Genomic DNA, 16,195 nt, shown 5'->3' on the forward strand with positions numbered 1-16,195 from the left:
AGGGTGTTCCCGGTCTGCACCACTAATTATCTATCAAAAGTGGTCCAAGGAAGGATCAGTGGTGAACCAGCGACAATTTCATGGGTGGCCAAGGCTCAGTGATGCAAGTGGGGAGTGAAGGCTGGGCCATGTGGTCTGATGGAACAGATGAGCTACTGCAGCTCAAATTGCCAAAAAAAAGTTCATGCTGTTTCTGATAGAAAGTTGTCAGAATACACAGTACATCACAATTTGTTGTGTATGTGGCTGCATAGCTGTCAGGTTGCCTATGCTGACCCCTGTCCACTGCCAAAGTCTGGTCATTTATGTGGATGTTACTTTGACACATACCACCTACCTAAGCATTGCTGCAGACCATGTACACCAGGAATCCTCAAATCCAGGCCTCGAGGGCCAGTGTCCTGCAGGTTTTAGATGTTTCCCTGGTCCAACACACCTGAATCAAATGGCTGAATTACCTCCTCAGTATGCACTCAAGTTCTCCAGAGTCCTGCTAATGACTTCTATATTTGTCTCAGGTGTGTTGAAGTAGAGACACATCTAAAAGTTGCAGGACACTAGAGGCCTGGATTTGAAGATCCCTGATGTACACCCTTACCTGAAAACAGTATTCCCTGATGGCTGTGGCCTCTTTTAGCAGGATAATGCACCCTGCCACAAAGCAAAAACGGTTCAGGAATGGTTTGAGGAGCACAACAATGAGTTTGAGGTGCTGGCTTGGCCTCCAAATTCCTCAGATCTCAATCCAATCAAGCATCTGTGAATGTGCTGGGCAAACAAGTCCGATCCATGGGGGCCCACCTCACAACTTACAGGACTTAAAGGATCTGTTGCTAACATCTTGGTACAGATACCACAGCGCACCTTCAGGGGTCTAATGAAGTCCATGCCTTGATGGATCAGGGCTATTTTGGCAGTAAAAGGGGGACCAACACAACATTAGGCAGGTGGTCATAATGCTATGCCTGAGCGGTGTATCTAGTCAGTCAATCACATGGCAGGAACTCAGTGTATTTAGGCTTGTAGACATGGTCAAGATGACCTGCTGAAGTTCAACTAAAAAGAAAGGTGTTTTTGACTTTGAATGTGGCATGGTTGTTGATGCCAGACTGCCTGGTCTGAGTATTTCAAAATCTGCTGAGCTACTTGAATAATAATAGCTACAGCAGAAGGGCACAGGATGTGCCACTACTGTTAGCTAAGAACAGGAAGCCAAGGCTACAAGAACATGGGCTCATCAAAATTGGCTAAAAGATGAATCTCAACATCTGCTGCAACATCCAGATGGTAGGGTCGAAATTAGGTGTAAACAACATGAAAGCATGGATCCATTGTGCCTTGTATTAACAGTTCAGGTTGCTGCTGCTGCTGGTGTAATGGTGTGAGGGATATTTTCTTGGCTTCTTAGTACCAACTGAACATCATTTATATTGTTGCTGCCTATGTCCATCCTTTTTTGACCGTTTTCTGATGGCTGCTCTCAGAAGGATAATACACCATGTCATAAAGCTGAAATCATCTCAACTTGGTTTCTTAAACATGACTGAGTCATTTAGGATGTGGTGAAACAGAAGATTGACATCATTGGACGTGCAGCTGACAAATCTGCAGCAACAAAACTGAGACTAGCAGATTGTACCTAATAAAGTGGCCTGTGTGTGTATAAGACTTAAAATAAGGAAAAGCGTAATAAGAAGATAAGACTTTTGTCATTTAAATGCAAACTTTTTAAAGGTGCCTTGACAGTAAGGATTTTAATCCTCACAAGCTAACAGAATATAACACAGTGGCACTTCTTTCTTGGCAGAGAGCTGACTGTCTTTTGACAATTTTTCTTAGCAATGGAATTTTTAAAAGAGGCACCATAAAGGCACAGAGAGACGATAGAAGGCACGGATTCAAAAACCAGAGATACAAAGATGACAGAACTTATATCTACCCCTCCAAGAGGATGTTAAGACAAAGTTAGCTGAATCTATGTAAAACAATGTGAGCGTTCAGGTGAGCTCTGTCTGCCTGGTTTGTGGAAGCAGAAGACCCACCAGTCCTCCGACCAGCAGCAGGGCCGACACCAGCAGAACAGGGACGGCACAGTTTGCATCCACCAACTTTCCAAAGACTAAGTTTCCTGTGATTGCTGCCACTCGGCCCACGCCTGTGAAGAAACCAAGAGCAGAGGACCTAAAAGAAAAATGAAAAGAAAGAATCAGTGTATGTGCGTGTGAGTTAAGGTATAATGGAAGACCTTGATGGATGATTTCTTTGAATAAAAAAAAAAAATCCAAGTTGAAAAAGAAAACTTTGTTTAATCTACTGTTCTGTGCACGGCTGAATCTGAGTTTAAAGAGGTTACCGTAGCTGGGTCGGGTAGAGCTCAGTTCCTACAACGTCCAGCGCATTCCAGGCGATCACAGACACCCCACTGAAGACGCAGGAGAGGACCAGACTCTGAGCTTTGGTCTGAACCACATAGATGAGGAAGACACTCAGACTGGACAACAACAGGCTGCCGGCTGGAGAAAGCAACCAAGATGGAGAGTTAAAGGCATCTGTCTCTTCACCTATTCTGTTTTTCTACACGTGTTTGTGGTGTGGCAGTTTCTTAAATGCTGGATTGATGCTTTTGTTGATAGGATGGAGTGTTTCCTTAACTGCAAATGGTTTGTGTGTGAGATGAAAGTCGGTGTTATGCTATTAAGTGTTGACTTACTGACAAATTCAGAGTAAGTTATATACTAGCAAGCCATTGAAAAATGAAGCTGAATGTTCACTTGAGGCTGGCTCCAAAGGAGAGCCGATCTTCATTGATTCCCATGTTATAATATAAATATAAAACCATTCTTTTGCAGTTGATCACTTAACCTGTTTTAAAACTGCTCTTTCCAACCTTCCTTTTTTTCCCCCCAAAAAATTCTGGAGATTGGCCTATAATTAGCTAAGACAGCTGGATCAAGTGATGGATTTTTAGGTAATGGTTTAACTCAGGGGTTTAACTCATTAATTTAAGTAGGGCTGAGCAATATAACAAGTTTTAAAGAAATATCGATATATTTTCATACGCGATATAAGATGAGACAATATGAAGTGACAATAAATCATACTTGTTTGTCTCTGCACAACTTCACACTTCCCTGCCTCTCTCACACACTGCTTCACCTGTAAATCATGCTGGAAGCGACAGCATGGCAGTGTTGCCAACTTAGCAACTTTGTGGCTAGATTTAGTTTTCGACTTGCAACAAATGTAGCGACTTTTCCTGGTGATGTCAGGAACTTTTGGAGAAAGTGAAATCCTCCTCTGTCATCGTATTTTGTATACATACAGCCTTCGTACTGCGTTTGTTCGTACGCTTTGGCATCGCCTGCACCTTCTAGAATCCCTGGCCATATATAGCAGAAGGTGGTTTGTACCTTAAGTCACGTGACCTTAATAGCGGAAGTGGGTCTTTTATAGAGGAAAGAAGTATTAATTTATTTGAAGAGCATTATTATTTAAACATGCCAATAGTTTATTTTTGAGCAATTTCTCATGTACATCTACAGCTGAATGTTAATAAAAATGCCCGTGTGACATTTGGGACATGTAGCTTTGACTCAAAAGTACCTTTTCGTTTATACCTTTTGGGAAGAAAAAATATTGAGATATATATCGTATATTGCCATTCAGCTAAAAAATATCGAGATATTGCTTTTGATCAATGTTGCCTGGTCCTAAATTCAAGTCTATGTCTTGTAGGAATGGGGTCTTGGGTAAAATTAGCTTCACAGTAGTAAAAACGTAAATGCAACTCACAAAGCAGTGCCTTTCCACCAGTGCTGTCCATCACAAGAATGGTGAAGATATTACCTGGCAGGTTTGACACAGCAATGACGAAACCCTCCATATATACTGTGAGGTAACAAACAAATACAGGAGGCTGAGTGGGGACAGGAGCAAGACATATGGCGAGACATGGATGGAACAAAAATAATATAAACTCAAATTTAAATGGAATTATAAGAATACTATTTTTTTTTCATATTAGATTAACTTAGTTCTTTTGAGGAAACATCTTATTAAACAATTATGCATTGGTAAAATAAAAAGCGACTGATACAGTAGTGTTTTAGATACTGGACTGCAAGATAAAATTGAGATAGAAAAAAAGAAACAAAATATCCAAACACTTTAATGTGCATTTCCCCTAGGGAGATCAGTCTAAGCTGGTGCCCTTAATCTGTTAGGGAGACAAATTAAAGTAGCTTAAAAAGTAAAGAAGTAATTACCTGCACTTGTTGCAAGTAGTATTGTATTGTTTAATGCTGTATTCTTAACCTCCATGAGCTATAATCATGCAGTGTCTGGTGACTGGATGAAAACACTTATATGAGCATGAATCCCTTGAAACACACCTGCTGTCTTGACCGGGTAACAGCTTTCATTGTGAAGTGCAGATGGACGGGATACATTTGCACAGGGTGAGCCACCATCTTCAGCCCTCGCAAACAGCTCAGGAAACCACATCCACAGCCCGTAGTAACTCCACACACACAAACACACGAGAGATTTAAAACTTCTGACTATAGAATAAAGGGAAAAGTAGGTAACTTTTAAAATGTAATAAAAAAAATCCACATAATATAAAGTGCAAATTTGAGTTTTGGCATTTAACTGTTTCCTGTCACTTGATAGGAGGTTTATTCAATGGTTTCTTCTGACGTTAGAGGTGTTAAAACATAACTGGTGGCTGAACAGTTGAAACACAGAGAGGTGAAGCAAGTCTGAATGTAGAGGCGTCCATTTCTTACCCAAAGGAGATTGAGTAGAAAATGATGATTAGAGTGATACTCCTGGATCTGAGAGGGCTCTTAAATATCTTTTTAATAGGTACCAACCCCTGCAAGTTAAATCACCAGTTATTTATAGTTACACCAACAAACAAAAAGGAAATGCCTAAACTACTAACAGTCAGTGTTTTCACATTCACTCAAAAGCATCAAAAACAAAAGCTCTGTTCTCTCTTGTGATATTTACTGTTAGGTCCTCTGTACATCACCACAGTGAATTTTAAATCAAACAGTCAAATATGTGACTGAAGTGAAGGAGACCATAACTGGGCTGAGAAAAAAAATTTAAAAAATTAACATATCGGCAAGATAGTGAAAATTTTAGGAGTGGCCAAATCAACAATCTGGTACATTCTTTGAAAGAATGAATGCACTGAGCAGCTTAGCAAGACCAAAAGGCCTGAAAGATCACAGAAGGCCAAAGTGCAGGATGACAGCATTAGTTCCTTTGTTGAAAAAAAAAACAACTGCACAATATCTAACCAAGTCAGAAACACTCAAAGAGGTAGGCATATGATTTTCAAGTGTAGAATAAAAGATGACTTCATGAATGTGAATACAGACGGTGCACAACAAGGTTCAAACCACTGGTTACACTCAAGAACAAGAAGGCCACAAATGGGATGTTCTTCAATTACTAAATCAGTCACCTGATATCAGCTTAAAACAGCATGCTTTTCAGTTACTGAAGACAAAACTGCAGAAAGACCCACAAAACAGCAGCAACTGAAGGTCGCTGCAGTAAAGGGCTCACAGAGCATCTCAGGAGGCACAGCACTTGGTGATGCCCGTGGGTTCTATACTTCAGGTAGTCACTGGCTACAAAGGATTTTCTTTCAAGTGTTAAAAACAGTCCTTACTTTTGATCCTCTGAAAATGGGAGACTGTGTATAAAAATGGCTGTTAATTCCTAAACAGTTAATACAGTACTTTTGTTAAATCCCTTGAATTAAAGCTAAAATTCTTCACTTCAATTACATCTTGATTGGCTTAAAAATCAACTGTGGTGGTGTATAGTCAAAAAAAAAAACAACAACAACAAAAAAAACCATGTATCACCCAAAACCCAGACCTAACTGTTCATGAAACAAAATATTATGTGAATTTGAAATGATTAGTTAAAAAAGTTGAGAGTGGTGGGTCAGTCCAGATAATACTATGGTGGGGAAAGTACTAAGGAGGTTCCCGTGTCCAAATCCAGTTCTGAGTACTGATTTTTCCATGTCCAAATACCAAACAATCCTCAAACATGAGTATTTGGTGTTTCTCTCTCTTTTATAGAATAGTTAAGTGAATTATCTTTTAGATTGTAATTATCTTATGGTCATATTTTACTATTTTCTGCCATTATTTTAAAGAAAAACACAGCTGCAACCCTAAACCTAGAAACAAGTAGTATCAAACAATATAAAAACTGTATCCAGCAGAGTATTAATAACAACAATAATATCACCTTTTTCAAAGCATTTGCAAGACGTTCACTACTTGAACCCCAGATTCTGGTCTCCTGCTGTTCCCTTCTTTGCCTGGAACTTGTGTGCAAACCAAATTCCTACAAATGGGTTCAGATGACATCAGTTGTTACACTTTTACATTGCTTTTATACAGTAGCATAAAGGACGGAAATGTTCACAGCACTGATATTCCATTGGGGCAAGCAGTGCTTTCCCAGTGAAATCTAAAAAATACACATTATTTAAAACGTGCTGAAGTGATCTCTTTACATCTCAAACAGCATTCGATACCATAAAGGATCTCCCGATGCCGTTTTTTTTTTTGTCACACTGTGAGGCTAGGACCTTTTTCTGGTAGATAGCAGCTGCTGGCTCTGCCTTCTGCTCTAAGGTTAGTTATGATCTGCACACTATGTGGGGACCACAGCTAGCATTAGCAAATAAACAAGCACTCTGTGATTTATCGCCAAGAAGGAGTATAGAAAATTGAAGATGTCTGTGCAGACTGTATGTAATAATATGCACAAGGCTGTTAAAATATACAGTACATTGCCAAAAGTATTTGCTTGTCTGCCTTCACATGCATATGAAATTATGATATCGGCCCACCCTTTGCAGCTATAACAGCTTCAACTCTTCCAGGAAGTCTTTCCACATGGTTTAGGAGAGTTTATGAGAATTTTGGACCATTTTTCAAGATGCGCATTTGTGAGGTCAGACACTGATGTTGGATGAGAAGGCCTGGTTTGGACTCAGCTCTAATTCATTCCAAAGGTTTGAGGTCTGGACTCTGTGCAGGCCTGTCAAGTTCCTCCACAACAAACTCACTCATCCATGTCTTTATGGACCAGTATACAAGCAAGGTCCATGTTCATGTTGGAACAGGAAGGGGCCATCCCCAAACTGCATGAAATTCTCCAAATTCTCAAGATTTCCTTTCATTGGAACCAAGGGGCTGAGCCCAGCTCCTGGAAAACCAACCCCACGTCACAGTCTCCCCTCCACCAAACTTTACAAAGCAGTCATACAAGTACTGTTCTCCTGGCAACCGCCAAACCCAGAGTCGTCCATCGGATTGCCAGATAGAGAAGTGTGATTCATCACCCTCCACACATCTCCACTGCTCTAGAGTCCAGTGGCGCCATGCTTTACATGCTTTCTTGCATTGTGCTTGATGATGTAAGGTTTGGGTGCAGCTACTTGGCCATGAAAACCCATTCCATGAAGCTCTCTGTGCACTGTTCTTGAGCTAATCTGAAGGTCACATGAAGTTTGGAGGTCTGTAGTGATTGACTCAGCATCTGCTGACCCCGTTCTGTGATTTTACGTGGCCTACCACTTCCTGGCTGAGTTGCTTTTATTCCTAATTGCTTCCACATTGTTATAATACCACTAACAGCCGACTAGAATATTTAGTATATTTTAGAATATTTAGTGGCCCATTCTTTTACAAATGTTTGCAGAAACAGTCTGCATGCCTAGGTGCTTGGTTTATAAACCTGGGGCCATGGAAATAATTGAAACACCTGAATTCAATGATTTGGATAACTGAGTGAATACTTTTGGCAATATATAACAGGATAACAGACAGGCAACACAAAGTATTGAATTTGTGGCCTCTTTCCCACCAACAGGGTTCCGGAGCCTGTGCCGTAATTTGAACTGTTAGGCGGGTTTTCCACCGCTGAAGCACTCGGTGCTCGGCCAAAAACGGGTTCAATTCCGGCCCCGCAAACTAGCTGGTCTGGAACCAGGAACCAGAGGGGCGTGACTCTGCCATCTCAACATCAAGTTTCTACCATATTACATGTGTATTAAATGAGAAAAGCGAAGCGATTTTCACGGCTGTGAATTAGGTTGGGCTCTAAGGCTGAACTTGCTGCTTTGTATCAGTTCATATCACAGATAAAAGGACACAAAGTGCGTACTTGTCGTCTTGCTCTAATCGCTGTCTGTGTTTACCTCTGTGCTGCACACAGATGCTGCAGTAGTTTGGTTTGGACCGTAAAACGTGTTTGCAGCACAAGAAAGGGGAGCGTGTTCTCCCACGTTTGTGCGCTTCGGCTTCCGTGTCCAGACCAGGGTTATAATAGTTTTGGATTTTACATTATAGTTTAGTTTTAGTTAGTTTTTACTTTTTTTTCTCTAATTCAGTTAGTTTTAATTAGTTTTCAGAGTGGTTTTGCTCGTTTTTATTAGTTTTTATTTTTGGTTTCATGCTTAGTTTTAGTTAGTTTCAGTATTAGTTTTAGTATTTTCATACCTGATCAGGTGCAAGATTCAAGGCGCAAAAGTGACTATTGTGTAATGAAAACTTGACAAAAGATACAGTTTAAAGAAATATAGTCAACAACCAACTGTTCACAAGACATGCTAAATGTGTGTAATATTAAGGACACACATGAACATCAACAGGGAGAAACAAAGAAAAACATGAACTCCCAAACTCAATAAATTCTACAATAAACTCCACAATAAAGTTCAGCATCAGTGCAGCAGATTAATAACGCCTACATGTGGTGTTAAACAAAAACAAACTCTTTGAAGGAGTCAAAGCTCAAATCCAGCTGCATCCTGATGTTCTCACCACCTGAAGCTGCTTCTGTTTTGGAGCTAGCTTGGTTAGATGCTCGCTAATTAAACCTGCAGGGTCTTTGCGGCCTCTGTACACAACCTACAGAAGTTGCCGACCTCATGTCCGCATTTATGCTTGTGTAGCTGGATTGTGTGTGTTAATTACCTTGTGGTCGTGTGCAGGTGTTTGTACTCAAAGAACCTCCATACGGGACTCTGCCGCTTTCTCGGCAGACCGCAGCCATTACTTTGCGGACCAGCGCGGTGAGCGCACGCACATGCGCACTCACACAGTTGTCCTGTGGCGCTCCCAGCTTAAACTCGGAGAGCGGAAACAATGATTTCATATCAATCCACAAGGCTTAAAAAAAAAAACCCCAAAAAACAAGTAAATGAAAGTCAGTTTATCGATAATTTCAGTTAGTTTTAGTTAGTTTTGTAAACTCACAATTCAGTTTTAATTAGTTATCGTTTTTTCCTTTTAATTATAGTTTTTATTTATTTCAGTTAACGACAATGTTTTTTCAATTTCAGTTTTCGTTATTTCGTTCGTTTTCGTTAACTATAATAACCCTGGTCCAGACGAGGACCCGCCCACACCCATACGTAAAGGAGCAGTTCACAGAAACGCGGTGGGAACGCGGGCCCGTTCTTAATCGTTTTGCCGGTTCCTTGGGATCGGCACGGGAACTTGCTCCAGCTCCGGAACCTCGGCGGTGGGAAAGTAGCATGTATGTTTTAATCTGGTCCAGTTTTTCTTGTTGGTGGAGAAATATTTGTTCTCTTTGTTTGAGGGGGATGAGGGGTGGTCATTGTGTCTGCTTGTCTTTCTGTAAAATTCACAGCACTACACTGGTTCACAAAAATGGTAGGAAACCACATGCAAAATATAAAAACACACATGGCAGGTATCACTTTTCCTTTTCGCCTCATCTTTGTCAGTTGCATCATTTTTGGTTGCTTTCTGTGCCCTTTTCTTCATTTCATTTTGGTTTAAAAAACATATTAGATATGTGTAGTTAAAACAATTTTAAACATGTAGGAATATACTTATTTCATACAGGGAAAGCCTTTTCTTTTCCCTTCATGTTCAGTTCAAACATCAGTCTGAAGACATGGATTGCTTCTTTCTCACAGTCAGCCTGGCAAAGACAAGACACACACACACACACACACACACACACACACACACACACACACAAAAAAAACATCTTAAAGACAGTTCAGAAGAAAAAGTAACACAAACACTACTTTGGGCCTTCAATACCTCCATGAGGAACTTCGGGCTTTCAGGCATGAATAGCTTGAATATGATGGCTGAGGTGATGCTGGGAACTGAGCACAGTACCACAAACAGCCTCCAGCTCTGAAAGTCCAGTGTTCCCAGAGAAAAATGTGCCCAGGTTTTGGGGATCACCAGCCAGGCTAGACCTGCAGGCAAAGACACACAAAGAGGGTTAATACTTCACAAAAGGAGCTACAGTTTAATCTGGGAGAAATTAAATTTAGTATTTTGTGCTTGTGATGTATTAAAATCATTCAAGTTTTCAGGGTAAAACCAATTCAATTAATGCTGGTGGTGATTCAGCTCTGGGAATCCTGCCAGCAGATTACTGCAGTCAGAGACACTAGAATTCATATTCTAAGATGGTTTTGTTTTTTTGGAGCACAAATTTAACACACAACTGACCTCAACTGTAAAGCCTATGATGATCATAATGTCTAAGCCAATGGCTTACTGGGGTATTTTAAGGGAAAAGTGCATAAAATATTAACACACCAACACTAAAAAGCTGGCAGTAACTGACAGTTGTTATGAAGGCAGTAACTTACTCATCCACCTGGATACTGGAGTTGGAGTTGTAAAATGTTATGGTGGGGCTTCAAAAGACTCCAAAACCAACAGGTGGTGTCACTGTGGCCATGTTCATTATTTACAGTATTTGTCAGTATTGCTTGCTCCCACCTGCAGCCAGGATGTTTCCTGCCATCCAGAATGTGGCCAGAGCGCTGATCATCGCACCTCTCCTCACCCGGGGCATAAACTCTGAGAAGTAGGAGAAGATGACCGGAATCGACCCGCCGACCCTACAGAGGAGGTGTTTATTCTTAAAATGTTTTTGACTGTTAACAAAGGAAATTTAGATGGTTGTTTATACAGTGTGGAGAGATGCTGCATTTGTTTTCAAAACCTGGCAAAAATTGGTGTTATGATGACACCATAAATAAAATCAAACCAGTCGACTGCTAATTTGATTGACTCTTGTGCCCCACTAGGGGCATTTTTGTCCTCTAATGACACCAGATGTACTTTTTTTTTTTAATTAGGCACAACTTAAACATAGATGGTATAAAAGATGGATGCAGCTTCCTGGTCTGAAAAGTGAAGCCAAATTGTCTTAAACCTGCTTTCGTTTTAATGGCCAACAGAAGGCAACTCTTCTGGTTGCAACCAGACTTCTGGTTGTAGTATATATGAAAAAGGCCCTCTGTAAAAAACATGAACTTTTTTTCTTTCAAAATCCCATTTATGAATTAACTTTAAAGGCATTATAACAACACGAACTGCATCCTGATGTTTGCAGCATTCTCGCTCTAAACATCTAAGCAAATTTGATTGTGTGTTAGCAAAACATGACAAGTTTTATAGAAAAAAAGAAATAAAAATCATGTTCTTACCCAATCCCACTGATGAACCGCATCAGCAGGAAGAGCCAGAACCAAGGAGCGAAGCTAGCCAGACCTCCAAACAGCCCATTGACTGTCAGCGACACAACCAAAACCTTGCAGCGCCCCTTCTGGTCAGCCAAGTATCCCCACATGTAGCCACCCACCATCATTCCTGAAAAACAGGAAAAAAGTTGGTTTTCAGGATCTGTTGAGTAGATTCATTCAGCTGCCCACAACACTGACTAAGTATTTGGACAATGACACAACATTTTGTAGTTTTGCCTCTGTATAGCAACACAATGGACTGTAAATCAGACAATCAAGATGTAAATGAAGTGCAGACTTTCAGTTTTAAAGTATTGCATTACCTGCTTATGAATTATCGCCATTTTTTATACATAATCCAACATTTTCAGAGGTTTTGTAATATTTATAACATGATTTTCTATTTATTTATGGTTCCAATTTTATAAGAAAGAGTTCAAAAAAGAGCAGAGGTTCATAAGGTCTTGTATGTTTGGCAGGGGGTGTTATGCAAAATAATTCAGAAAATCAATAAACTGCAAACAAGCATAATGATTAGTCGGGGGCTTCAAATAAAAGCAGTAAACTACAAGTTTACATTATCGCTTCAAACAGTTGCCCCGTTATCAAATAAATGGTTCTTTCACCGAGGAAAATGCTTGCTGTCAGCAGGCCCCCGTCTGTGGAGCTCAGTAGCAGATCACAGCGTGCTGTTGGCAGGAGAAAAGAAACACAGAGAATCTCCACAGCATCACTGGCATTGGCCCAACCACAAACCACAAGCAGCAGCCAGTGGAACAAACCAAAACCTGAGAGTAAAAACAGAACAGAGTGAAGAAGGGGAGAAGTTATTCATTAACAACTCACTGCATGGCTTTGTAAATCTTTATTGCAGTGTAATAAGCAAACACCTCTGTATTACACCTCTAAAAGCAGCCTTTAATTGGCTATATATTAATGCTGAAATCTTTCACAGTAGCTTAACCACATATCAAGGGATTGGCATCTACTTGTGGACCGAGCTTAGATTACAAGCCAAAATGGCTAAATATTTAATTTGGTGGCAAGGATGTAAGACTTTTAAATGCTCAAATATGCTTACTTTCACATGCTTTTCACCTCATTTTTATGATGATTAAGAGCAAGACAAAAACTTTAGATGACCTGTTTCTTCCACTGCTTCCTCATATGTCAGTTTCCGGGGTACGCGCACACCAGCCTCAGTCGTTCTGTCAAAAATGACTTCACCTATAAGGCAGCCAAATACACACAAATCTGTGAGGAAAAGTGGAAGCTAAAGGTGCAAGAGAGCGTGAATAGTGTGTGTTTTAGACTTTCACTGTGTTTGCATAAATCGAGCCACAAACTTTATTTAGACCACCTGTCATAAAAAACAAATATTTAAGAAATCTGTCAAAAAACTAAAAATTTCTGAATTCACGTTTTTATATATCTAAATTTGAGCAGGTACACTGGACTTCTCTGAGAAGTCAGAAATTAAATGAATTCATAAATTAAATGTAATACATGAATTTTCAATTCACATATAACAAAAATAATAATATTTTACCATTAAAGTTACAGTGTGTAAAATCTCACCACTTGATTCATTAGATTGCAGAGTGCATTCAATTGCATTCTGTTTTCTTGCCCCTCCCAATTCAAGTGCATAATCCTAGCTATGGTGGCCACTGTAGGACAAACAACTCTGGCTGCCATTCATCTGTAGTGAGTGTAGGCAGTGTTGCCAATTTAGTGACACTTCATGAACAGTAAGTAATTACTTGAGGTTATTTATTAGAAAAAAAGAATACTGTACTCATAAATATACATAATATACATTAAATTTGATATTCTAACATTAAACAATATGGGACAAAACTGATTTATGTAATGTGGGTCTAGACAAAGCATTAAAGTCATGAAGTTTATTCAAAAAGTTCATTTGTAGTTCTAAACATATTTAGGGTGTTTTTTTCCTCACTTTTTGTTATTCCTCTCTCCTACAGCCTCGATTACAACTACATGCAAATGACCAATTATGCAAATTAGGAGATGGTGTCGTATAGCAACTTCTAGCAACTGACAGCCTACACTCACTGTTGCCAGTGTAGGCTGTCAGTCCGTTGTTTACCTCAGCTGTCAATATTGTCTATGTCTATTTACTCTGGAAGAGGCTGTAAAACTTTGTGAAACTAGTCCAATACGAGTCAATGAGTCAGTGAAGCTCACTTCTGTCCAATGGCAGCATTACTGACGAGAGTTGCTGAGGATGTTCTGAACTTTTCTGTTGGCAAGTGCTGCTGTTTTTGCTGCTGTTAGTTGTCAATAGTAAAACCTTCTTTGAAGTGGATCTAACACTGTTTACTCAGACACAAATAAACTCTTATGTGAGAATCTAATCACACTGTTTATCAGAGGGAAATCGTGATTTTCAGAACACTCGAGGGTAAGGTTAGCCGGCATAATCAGCCGTTGCTGTTGTTTAGCCAGCCTGTTGTCAGCTTTCTGGAGATGGGAAGAGACATGTATAATCTGCTGAAAAGAAGTGATTGTGACAGTAATAGGAATAAATAAGCATATTTATGCAAATTTTCATGTCTTAGAGCTCTAAGTTCAGTTTAGGAGATGAGGCTTGAGGTCAGGAGGAATAGATAACATTTTTTAAGAGACATGTTGTCTCTTTCCTTCACATTTTCACTTCTTTGTTGAAGGGGACCCATTCTCAGATGATAAAACATAGGTATGATAATTCATATCTTGAGTCTTTGGTGTACTTATGTATGTGGCTGGTCTCTAAACACATACATGAAACGAAATTGGGCGGAACAGCGATGTCCATCTCGCTCACTGGATTCAAGATGGCAGGGCAACGTGGCAGCTTCTACAAACTGCTGCCCGTTAATTTTTAATGGATTAATTCTAAGTTTATGAGAATGCATGTTTTTGTTAGAAGACTTAAACACTAATCAATGTATATTTATGAGTACAATATTATTTTTTCTATTAAATAACCTCAAATAATTACTTACTGTACCTTTACAAATAATTTTGATTAAAGAGCTTGTGTATACTGGTGGATTAACCATTACAGAAACATAAAAAATTATTTTGGTAATTACCAAATTAGAGCAGCTGTGACATAAACCTTATTTGGGTGGTGATCTAATAAATTTGTTAAGTACTGTATATAAGCAAAAAGATTAATAATTAGTTAGGGCTAAGTACAGTTAGGGCTGACTAGTGAGGCTTTTTATCCTTGGAAAGGAAGGAAAATATCCTTGAGCAAGATACTGAACCCTGAGTTGCGCCTACTGCATTCATCATTGTGTTTTTGTGTGTGAAGGTTTGATAGAAAACACTTCGATGTAGAAAAAAGTGCTTTATGAATGTGTGTGTGTGTGTGAATGGATGAATGAAGACATGTTGTATAAAGCGCTTTGACTGCTCAAGTAGAGTAGAAAACCGCTATATAAGAACTAGTCCTTTTACCATTTTAATTTCTACTATTAAAACATATTAAATAAGTTCCCACTACAGGGCTAAAGTTATGCCTAAAATGTCACATTTTTACTGTGTCAGTTGGTTTTAGGTGCACTTTTTTTTCTAGTATTTACAACAAGGTCATGCAGTTTTATGTTATTTTGTTGCCTTGTCTTGTCCCTGCATCCAAATCTAGCCCGTAAAACATTCCAGTGTTTTCCTTCACATGACGCATTTTCTTAAATCAACAAATACCCACGCAAGCAAGATAAAAGCTGCTTTTTTTATAATTTGGTACATTTTTATAGATGCAACTAAAATTATTAATCAAAAATATAATTAGCATTAAACTAACGATGTAACTATCTGTTATAATAATATTTTTGTTTTAATTTTCATATCAGGTGTTATAAATGCTGATAACAGTAGTAATTTTAAGAAGAAAAAAAAAAAGACCCCATCCTTTTGTTTGTAAGAATACTGACAGATTCATCAATATCAGCATTTTTAACTTCTCAAAAATCAAGACATCAGTTCTTAAAAATACAGTACTTGTCAGGCACATATTTATTTATCACTGTAAATAATTCTAATTATTTTAATAATTAACAAAAAAGACTCAAACTACAATGAAAGGAGCAAATTCACTCTGGAATTGTCACTATTTTTTTTTTATTTTTACTTCCAGAATGGAAAATAATTAAAATAAAATGAAAATAATAAATTAATTACTTAATAAAATAAAATAAATTATATGTATGGCTTTTCTCATGTAAATGAACAAACTCTGTCTTTACCTTCATCTGAGCCCAGTTCGCTTTCGTCCAGGTAATGACCGGTGAGCAGCGGCTGCCGTGCCTCCGCGTCTCCGGTAAGTTTGTGACGGGACATCCCCACCAGAGAAGTCGGATGTCTCTAATATGGCCACTAAACTTTAGATAGATTAGCTAACTTCTTCAATTAAAGCTCCGAGCGCTGCACCGTACCCATGCCTGCCAAGCCTGCTGGCTACAGTTAACACTGAAGCTAACCTGACCAGAAGTAGTAGGAGGAGGACCAGGAAGTAAAAAGACAGCGGCGGGTTTGCACGTCCTGACAGCGTCTCTCCTCCACTAAGTCAGCGCAGTTTAGGTGTACTACCCTCGAGGTGAGGCACAGTGTGAA

The 16,195-nt window shown here is 39.2% G+C and overlaps 1 protein-coding gene across 1 annotated transcript; it reads right to left on the reverse strand.

The window, feature by feature from the left end:
• Positions 1-481: 481 nt before the first annotated feature.
• On the reverse strand, positions 482-16,021 carry sv2 (synaptic vesicle glycoprotein 2). Its single transcript, XM_030731544.1, has 13 exons — positions 15,829-16,021; positions 12,713-12,796; positions 12,196-12,357; positions 11,534-11,696; positions 10,821-10,942; positions 10,122-10,285; positions 9,916-9,996; positions 6,280-6,378; positions 4,788-4,876; positions 4,392-4,519; positions 3,793-3,888; positions 2,354-2,513; positions 482-2,181 (listed from the first exon to the last, which is right to left on the reverse strand). The coding sequence occupies exons 1-13, from the start codon at positions 15,920-15,922 to the stop codon at positions 1,998-2,000; spliced, it is 1,626 nt and encodes a 541-aa protein (XP_030587404.1). The 5' UTR covers positions 15,923-16,021; the 3' UTR covers positions 482-1,997.
• Positions 16,022-16,195: the final 174 nt, after the last annotated feature.

This window comes from Archocentrus centrarchus, chromosome 6 (assembly GCF_007364275.1).
Source record: "Archocentrus centrarchus isolate MPI-CPG fArcCen1 chromosome 6, fArcCen1, whole genome shotgun sequence".
Classification (NCBI taxonomy): Eukaryota; Metazoa; Chordata; class Actinopteri; order Cichliformes; family Cichlidae; genus Archocentrus; species Archocentrus centrarchus.

What these genes read in the sequence shown, in the direction of transcription:
- sv2 (XM_030731544.1), bottom strand. Translation starts at nt 15,922, where the DNA reads ATGTCCCGTCACAAACTTACCGGAGACGCGGAGGCACGGCAGCCGCTG. An exon ending in TTGCAAATGCTTTGAAAAAG is followed by an intron (nt 4,877 to 6,279) that starts GTGATATTATTG and finishes TTTAACTTGCAG; the next exon opens with GGGTTGGTACCTATTAAAAA. An exon ending in CTCTACCCGACCCAGCTACG is followed by an intron (nt 2,182 to 2,353) that starts GTAACCTCTTTA and finishes TTTTTCTTTTAG; the next exon opens with GTCCTCTGCTCTTGGTTTCT.